Consider the following 10,255-nt stretch of genomic DNA (forward strand, 5'->3'; position numbering starts at 1 on the left):
CTCAACCTCCACTTGGATACCTACCTTACTAGGTACCTGTGGACGCTGCTGCGGCCTGCCAACTGCTCACGGGCCCATGCCATGAAACCTCGACACTTGCAAGCTCTCTCGCATTGATCGTCCACCGGCTTGGCAACCATCACGATTGTGGTAGCATCTGAACAATTAGAAAGACCATACCAAGAAGCAGAATGCGAAGGACGAAACCCTCCGCCATCGCCAGCGTCTAGACCGTGCCTGCCAATATGTGCGACTTCTCCACTTGCAGTGAGTGATTAGCAGCATAATGTAATATAACTCATCAAGTTCTTTAATAGCTGGGACTTTCTCTCGTGTCCTAGGCTCCGGCACCCTTTCTCTCCATCGCCGACGGGCTATGGTTGGGTTCGGGTATTCCCCGTTCTAGCTGCATGATTCAGGTCGGGATGGCTTGACATAACCTTATTCCGCGCCGTACCTGACTTCAGTATACGATACGGAGGCCGAGTCGAGGACAACACGATACCAGAGGGCGATGGAGATGCGCGACGTCTGAGCAGTCAGTCCACTACCATCTTCCATTTTTTGAATTGAGGTCAACGCCCACGATGGATCGTGCTACCGGGGTGGCCGGTGAACCATCGGTTGTTGCCCTTCAGACCTCAGTGCGCGCATCTCAAGGCCATCCTTAAATCGTTTACGAATACAACATCGAGCAATATGCAGAGCACAGCCAATCCCCACGATTCTACCCGTCACTCTAAAATCACAGGGGCCTGTTGTATCCGTCTTTCCGAACGACAACATGCAGTCACTACCTTACACGGGCGCTGCTGGCCGACTGCTCCCTTTCAGGCTCGAGACTTTTACATCACAGCTCAACGAACTTGACCAAGTACGGGCCGAGCCCCATCGTCTCGATATTATTGACTGCATTTGTTCGGCCAGCGTGTTGATACCTCAAAGTAAAAAGGTTCTGACTCCTAAATTGCTCAAGGTACTGCCAAGTACGCCCTCGAGCTAGCGCTCTGTCCCTCCCGCTTCCTGTCTATTTTTTGTCTTCGTTCCGGGGCAAATCATGACCTAGTGTGGCAAAGATCCACGCTAACCACACTTGCGCGATGCATGGCAAATGAAGGAGCGTAGGAGCCGTCGGATATTTTTGCTGCTGGAGATCTTTCTTCTCGCGGATACGAGGACAAAGAAGAGAACGACAGAAGGCTGCAACGGTAACTTTGCAGATGTCCATTACCTAAAAGGTTGCATTGTCAACTGGTTTGCAGTCACTCGCCTATCCGCTCGACCCACCAACGCACCTATGGGCTCGTCCACCGAAGAACTCAAGGAGCGCCTCAACTCTATACACCACGCGAGTACTACCCAGACGCCGGCTATGGCTAGAGAGAAGCTACCAAAATGGAAAATCGAGCCCCATTCTTTCTTGTTGTGTTTCGAACTGTCTTGTTTCGAATCTTCTTGGCCCACCGTCTGCTGGCTTAGTGGCTTCTTTCACCCTTGTTCACACCTCTACCAGCTATACCTTGCCCGGCGATTCTTTTATCTCATCTGAACGTCAATTAGCTGACCGATGTCAAGCTCGAAACAAACAAAGGCGCGGTTGTATCTTCAACCGCATCATGCGCCCATGTCTTTCATTCCTAACGGTTACACAGGGCGGTTTTTTAATTCTGTCTCGACGATGAACGCCACTCCCAAGCGTTCGGGCGCTGTTAGGCACAATGCCTCGTCCCGACGATGCTCGGTCGAACGTCGTCTTTCCTTGGCCTCGGTTCATCTCCACAACCTCACTCCACCTGAGAACTGAAGGCTCTGCCATACCTTTGCCAGCGAGGCTGACTTAGTGTGTTCTTGGCCCTCCAAGTGGCAGGTTGAGCTTCCATGCTTTGTCCATCGCACAAGGTCCCTGGGTTGCTCGTCCGGTGCTGGCTCCACATGGGATGGATCGCCGTCCGAGCCACTGGCCAGCCGCTCACTCTGCGAACCCAGGTTGTGTTGTTGGGTGATACGGTAGCTTCCCAGGTATACACTCCCGGCTAGTTTCTTGACATCCGCAAGCGTGTGGTCGAACAAACCTCCTTGGCGCCACCATCTAGGTGGAATTTGAAGGAGTTACTATAATGGTGTGGTCAAGTTGTATATATGTCTCTCACGAGTCTCTTCCTTCAATCCCGATTCTCTCTTGTCTCTGTCCTCATCACCTTCACTTATCTCCAAGTCTTGACATCTCTTTTTGCTTGAGAGGCATTCTTTTATGAACGACATAGCGGACGGGCTGAGCATCACCACCATGTCTCCTGCCAGCAAACTCCTCGGGCTCTTGAGCCTTGCAGCAACTGCTCAGGCAGCGTGCTCTAACTTCATAATAGACGACTTTTCAAGATCATCTGTTGGCGGAGTCAACAAGCTCAATTCGTGGACTAGTGACGACGGTTCCATGTCAAAGATTGCCATCACCAACGGAGCACTCACTTTCACTCCCAAAGCCGATACTACTTCATACTTCTACGAGACTCTAGGGTGCGTCAAAGCAGCTACTAAGGGCTACAAGGCCTTGTCGCTGTCGATCACGGGACCCAAAGACGCTTCCATGTTGTTGGAAATTCAGTCAAGAACATCATGTAGCGACAACACATACAAGAGCCAATGGGTCACCATCTCGGGCCTCACTGGCTCACAGCAAACCGTTACCATCTCTCTATCTTCATTCACGGAGGCAAACCTTGACGCCATCACCGGATTCGTCTGGTCCACATACTCTCAATTCTCCTCGTATTCATTCGACAACTTGCAGTTCCTGTGCAATGATGCTACTAGTCCATCTGCTCCAGCAATACCAGTTTCAAGCAGCTCTCAGTCCAGCTCCATTCTTTCGGGTGCTACCACTCGCACTTCGGTATCATCTACATCCGGAACTGCACGAGCTGCAAGCACGGTGTCAAGTACCGCCCCCTTCTCTTTCTCGACGTCAGCCAGGCCATCAGGCGCCTCTCAGAGTGCTACCTCGTCCGCAGCAAACTCCCAGGCCAGCAGTACATCTTCGGTAGCTTCAAGTGTCCGCTCATCATCCTCGTCCATATCTTCTGTCAGGATGTCAACTACCTCCAGCTCCGCCACTTCCCAGTTGTCACCTGCTTCGTCGAGCTGCAGCAATCTTCTCATCGACGATTGGGAGTCCCAGTCACGGCTGACTTTCCTCTTTTACAATGCCATGCTTCAGCCAAGCAGCGATGACGGTACCATGAAGAGCATCGCTGTGAGCGGTAACAGGGTCACCTTATCACCAAACAATAAGGACTCTTATTTCTACAGCAAGACTGCCTGCACAAATGCCAAGACGCAGACTTATGGTGGCATCTCTCTGCGCATCAAGGCCACCAAGGGTACGACATTCCAAGTCCAGTTGGCATCGCCGGCGACATGTGGCGGTGACGATACAGTCTTTGGCTTTCAGTCCACGGCTGATCTCGGATGGACATTCGACGGCACCGAAAAGCTGTACAGCTTTCCCTTCTCCAAGTTTCCTACCATCGACCAGTCCAAGATCTCCTCAATTTTGTTCGGCTCACTCTCAGGGGCTGTGACTTTTGGTCCCATGGCCTTCTACTGCGGAAGCACACCCTCTGAGTATTACGTCAAGACTCAGCCGTCCATTTCTGCTACAGCTTCGACTGTCCCTGCGCCCAGCGCCACAGTTCCGGCCAAGGTCATCGATAACTTTGCAAGCCAGAGCCAAAACGCTCTTGGATTCTGGCACGGAGGTGACGTCGACACTGCAGCGAAGTGGACCAAGGGAAAGGTCGTTATCAAGGCACCGGACGCCGACTACTCCTACTACACGCAATTCGGAGATGGCTGCACCGACATGACCATGTACGATGGTTCTTACTTGCACGTTGCCTACTCGGGAAGCAATAAGTTCACCATTGCCATGCAGCAGCACAACACACAGTGCAGCGATACTGTAGCACCTTTCCCCGAGACCTGGGATTCGTTGGAGGCGGCTCGCTATGCCACTGGCAACGACATCTACATTCCCATTTCTCACTTCAACATCGTACGCAAGCGTGCCGTTGGCCTGGCTTTCAAAGGCTTCTACACCAATGAGGCGGTCACTTTGACTAAAGTTGAAATCGTCTCGTCTGTTCCCGCTAATACGCTTATCCCAAATAAGCTGCCTAGCGGTAACCTGGTCTTTGCTTGCAAGCGACCCAATTCAATTGCCTTTGCTATTGATGATGGCGACCCAAAGTACGCCCAGGAGGTTATGGAGGTCATCAGGTCGGAGAACATCAAGGTCACCTTCTTTACCGTTGGTGCCCCATTGAGAGACCCCTCTACGAATCTGAGCACCATCTATCAGGACATGATGAAGGAAGGCCACCAAATGGCCCTTCATAGCTACACCCACCCTAGAATGGAGGGGCTCCCCAACAACGACGCTATCATGTGGGAGTATAGCCAGGACATTGCCGCTGTCAAGGAGCAGTTCGGAATCACGACGAAGTACTTCCGCCCTCCTTTCGGTAACGAGGGTGCTCGTATGAGACAGCAGCTGGTTGCGGCAACGCAAAGCAACAACCCCTACATTGTGAACTGGAACATCGATGTCGAGGATTGGCTCTATGCCCAGTCCGACACTCCCGAGCAGCAGAAGGTGTCTTTCAAGCGCGACCTAGACAAGGGCGGCAGTCTCGTTGTCATGCACTACTTGTATCCCAGTACTGTGAGCTATCTGAGGGACTTCATCAAGATGGCCAAGGCCACGGGAAAGCAGCTCATGAGGGTAGATCAGTGTATGGAGGACCCCGATGCGCCTCCGTTGTAGTCGATGAGATGGGATGTTCACTGTATGATAATTGAAAAAGCTACATATGGGATGAGATGGAGACATATAGAATTCTCGTACATACTAACTACTTTACATTTCGTACCTAGTAATTCTACATATTTAAAAGACCAGTTCTAATTACGAGAGTGACTTAATAGATGAGTAGGGTAGAATGTCTGCGAAAAATATGAATTAAAAAGTTGGTTGAATCTCTATATTACGTTTCTACTATTTCGTCTTTATTTTATTTTATGCACTACGTATATAAAAAGGCTTATTCTATATAAATATTATTTTTTAATTAATAAGGTAGTCCGCCGAGGCCGTGTTATATAATACATATTTAAAAACATTTTACGCCCTATACTTAATTACTAAGTAAAATAGTAATTAATTAACTTAATTATTTTTATTTTTATTAATAACTCTTAACTTTTTATTATATAAATCTAATCATTACAGAATAAGCTATATTTACTTTAATATATATAAAACTTTGTAATTCTAATTTAGATAAATAATTAAATCTTATATTATATCCTCTTTTTATTAACAATTAGAGGACTTTTATATAATCCCTTATATTTATGAATTAAACTATATTAAAAAATTTGAACTTTATAGAATATAATTTTTAAATTAATATTAACATATTGAAATTTAATATTTATACTAGCTTACTTATTAATAGGATTTATATTATTATTTAATTAAAATTTATATTATTAAAAATATTAAATTGCTTTTTAAATATTTTATATTCATCATAATAATTAGAATATTAAAATAGTTAAAAAGAGTATTTAGTTTAAAAGTTTTTGTTAATAAGTATTTTTAATAAAATAATAATTTATATATAAGTAATTTTTAATTATTTTATTTAATAAATTTATTTAATTAAATAAAAATAGCTTATTTATTTAGCATTTTACTTTTATTAATTACTTAAGTAGTTCTTAATATTTATTATATAATATTAATATATAATATTAATAAATACTTTTACTATTTTATTAGACTATTTTTAAATTTTTAAATTTTTTTTTATAAAGTTTATAACTACGGGTTAATAATAATATTAAGTATATAACTATTTTATAAAGTTTCGTACTTAGCTAAGTTCTACTTTTTTAAATAACGCTTTATAATAATAATATTAAAACAATTCCTCGTTATTATTATTAAAAACAATACTAACGTTATTAATATATATTTTAATTTAAATTTATACTATATATTTATTACTTCTTTCGTTTATTATTATTATTATTATTATTATTATTATTATTATTATTATTATTATTATTATTATTATTATTATTATTATTATTATTATTAATTTATTAATTTATTTAAATATGTTTTATTCAAATATTAAAATATTAACTCGTTATCCCTTAGGGCTTTTTAATAACTAAAAGTTCGATCTTATAATTATTATATTAAATAATCTTAGATTATAAAAGATTATTTTAATAAATATTATATTTATAATATTAATTAATAAAAATAAATAAATATATTATAATAGGTATTACTCTTATTAGCGCCTTTTAATATAATATTACCAAAGTTATATTATAAAATAAAATAAAAATTATAAATAATAACCTAACGAGATAGTAATAGTATTTATTAATATTATATTTTAATACTATATAACTGATATTAATTACTACTAAATAATGAATAGAAATAAAATATAAAAATAAATAGTAACCCTTTTAGTTTTTTTATTTAAAAACCTTTATATAATTATCAAAATTTAAAACCTTTATAAATAAAATACTAAAAACTACTTCTAACTATTATAATTAATTATTATAACTAATTATTATAATTAACTTCTATTATTAGCTTCTTTAATTAATATTAAATATAAATATATTTAATAAATAATAAAGTAGTTTACTTATCCTAAATTAAGTAATAGTTCTTAAATATTTTTTTATATTATATTAAATATATTTATTTTATATTCTACTTTTATAAATCGCTCAGGCAGTTCTTAATATTAATTATATAGTATTAATATATAATATTAGTAAATACTCCTACTATTTCGTTAAACTATTTTTATAATTTTCTCCTATCTTTTTAAACTTTCCCTTTTATAAAGTTTATAAATACGTATATTAAATATATATTTAAAATATATTTTATATATTATATAGTTAAAAACTATATTATATTATATAATATTTATTAAAAACTTAATCTTATTAAAGTTAATTTCTATATTTAAAAAGCTAAAAAGATTTATTATATAAAACCTCTTAGTATTAATTAATATAAATACTTTATATTATACAATTTCCTTTAAAAACGTAATCTTATTAAGGTCGATCTTTTATATTTATAAAACTAGAAGAAAATTATTATATAAAATAAGCTTTACTTGCTTTCATATATACGAAACCTACTTATATTAACTTATATAAATAACTAAATTTTATATTATATCCTCTTTCTTATTTAAAATTAAAAACCCTTATATAATCTATTATATCCCCGATAGAGCAATTTACCGGGCCGTACTATATATTACGTATTAAAAAAACTAAATATATTACGCTCCGTACTTAATTACTAATTTAAAATAGTTAACTAATTTAACTATTATCTCCTTTTTATTAATAGTTCCTAACTTTTTTACCCTATTTATAGGGTGCTACCTACTTTAATATATATAATACCTCTTAATACTAGCTTATATAAATAATTAAATTTTATATTATATACTCTTTTTATTAAAAGTTAGAGGACCCTTTATATAGTCCCTTATATTTATAATATAGCCCATATTAAAAGATTTCTAACTTTATAAAATATAATTTTTAAACTAACGTTAATATACTAAATTTTAATATTCGTATTAACTTAGCTATTTATAGTATTTATATTATTACTTAGTTAGATTTTATATTATTAAAAAGTATTATACTACTCTTTAAGTATATTTATATTAATTATAATAATTAGGGTGTTAAAGGGGCCTAAGAATTTATTAAGCCCTAGAGGAGGAGATTAATCGAGGAGTATTTTTAGCCCTTATTACTAACTTAAAATAAGTTCTTGTTAAAATAATAATTTATATATTAATAAGTTCGTTTAATAAGTTTATTTAGTAAATTTATTAAGTTTAAATAGAGCTTTAGGTAATATTAAAAGTAATAAAAATAGAAAAAATCTTTATAAGCTCTAAAAATAATAAATATTAGCCCTTTTAGCCCTTTTTTTAGAAATTTTTATATTATTATTAAAATTTAGAACTTTTATAATTAAAAAGGCTATTTTTAACCTTTATAACTAATTATTATAATTAATTATTATAACTAACCTTTATTATTAACCTTTTAAGTACTATTACGTAATAAAATAAGTAGCCTACTTATTCTAAATTAAATAGCAGTTTTTATATTAAAATTTTATAATTAAAAAGGCTATTTTTAACCTTTATAACTAATTATTATAATTAATTATTATAACTAACCTTTATTATTAACCTTTTAAGTACTATTACGTAATAAAATAAGTAGCCTACTTATTCTAAATTAAATAGCAGTTTTTATATTAAAATTATTATATTACGTTAAGTACGTATTTAAAGTATATTATGTATATTATATAATTAAAAGTATATTATATTATATAATGTTTTTAAAAGCGTAATGTTTTTAAAAGCGTAATCTTATTAAGGTCGATCTTTTATACTTATAAAGCCAGAAAAAAACTACTATAATTTATTATATTTATAATATAGCTTATATTAGAAAGATTTTTAGTTTTATAAAAATATAACCTTTTAATTAATATTAATATATTAGATTTTAATATCTATATTAGTTTAATTATTAATAACGTTCGTATTATTATTTAGTTAGAATATATATTATTAAAAATATTATATTATTTTTAATATATTTATATAAATTATACAATTTAGAGTATTAAGCTAGTTAAGAGTATTTAGCCAGAGAGTAAACTTATTAATAAGTATTTTTAATAAAGTAATAATTTATATATTAATAAGTTTATTTACTAAGTTTAAAAAACTTATTTAATTTAAATAAAGTTTATAAATAATATTTAAAAAAAAAGAGTTTTTATAAGCTCTAGCGTAAAGAATAATAAATATTCGCTTTTTTTTTTTTAAAAAAATTAAAACCTTTATATTACTATTAAAGTTTAGAACCTCTATAGTTAAGGGTTGTTTTAATTTTTATTTTTATTTTATTTAATTAGTACTATTATATAAATATATTACTTAGCTTATTATTAATAAGTAATAGGCAACTTACTTCTTAGGGTCGGCTTATCTTATTAAGGGCTATTTTCGCCCTATAAATAAGCTAATCTTATTAAGGTTAATAAGTTTCTATTATATAATAAACTTTATAACTAATTATAACTAGCTAAAGCTTAAACTATTATTAATAATATAATATATTATTTACTTCCTTTAAGGGTCAGCCCGCCTTATTAGGGGCTAACTTCGCCCTTATAAATAAGCTAGTTTACGAGGGTTAATATTAAGTTTTTATTATATATTTAATAAACTTTATAACTAATAATAACTAGCTATAGTTTAAAATACTAATAATCCTATTATAATATATTAATTACCTTCTTAATAACTAAATATTACCCTTATTTTTTCCTTTATTTTATTTAATAATAACTTCTTTTTATTAATATTCTTATTTAATACGCTTATTTATACTCTTTAATCTCTTTATAACTTAGGGTTATTTAGTATAATAGTTATAAAATTAAACTTTTAATTATTAAAGAAGCCTAGGGTTAATAAGTTATTAATATTTTAATATTTTAATAAAGTTTACTTAAATAAGTAAATAGTTAAAGAGTAATAGTAAATAATAATAATAATAATAATAATAAATAAGAAAAATAATTTTTTAATTTTAATAAAAAAAGGTAATAAATATATAATATATATAAAAATAAAAGTATATATTAACGGTTAGTATTATTTTTAATAATAATAATGAGGTATTTTTAATATTATTATTATAAAGCTATTATTTAAAAAGGCTACGAACTTAACTAAGTATATGGGTTTATAAAATAGTTGCGCGTTTAATATCGCTATTAATTTATAATTATAAACTTTATAAGAGGAAAGTTAAAAAATAAAAAAATTATAAAAATAGTTTAATAAAATAATAGGTATTTACTAATATTATATATTAATATTATATAACTAATATTAAGAACTACCTAAGTAATTCATAAAATAGAATTAAAAATAAATATTATTTATTTTTTAAATAACTAAATACCTCTACTTATTTTCTTTTTTTATTTTATTTAATAATAACTTTTTTTAATATTTTTATTTAATATACTTATTTATATTCTTTTTAAGTTCTTAATTATTTGTTCTATAGTTCTACCTCTGCGAAT

General features: G+C 33.0%; 1 protein-coding gene across 1 annotated transcript; it reads left to right on the plus strand.

Moving 5' to 3' along the window:
* Positions 1-2,287: 2,287 nt before the first annotated feature.
* On the plus strand, positions 2,288-4,825 carry HER10_EVM0004711 (uncharacterized protein; the record flags this gene model as incomplete). The annotated part of the gene is made up of 2 exons (XM_035474345.1): positions 2,288-2,993; positions 3,045-4,825. The coding sequence occupies 2 exons, from the start codon at positions 2,288-2,290 to the stop codon at positions 4,823-4,825; spliced, it is 2,487 nt and encodes an 828-aa protein (XP_035326805.1).
* Positions 4,826-10,255: the final 5,430 nt, after the last annotated feature.

This window comes from Colletotrichum scovillei (genome assembly GCF_011075155.1).
Source record: "Colletotrichum scovillei strain TJNH1 chromosome Unknown Contig00011, whole genome shotgun sequence".
Classification (NCBI taxonomy): domain Eukaryota; kingdom Fungi; phylum Ascomycota; class Sordariomycetes; order Glomerellales; family Glomerellaceae; genus Colletotrichum; species Colletotrichum scovillei.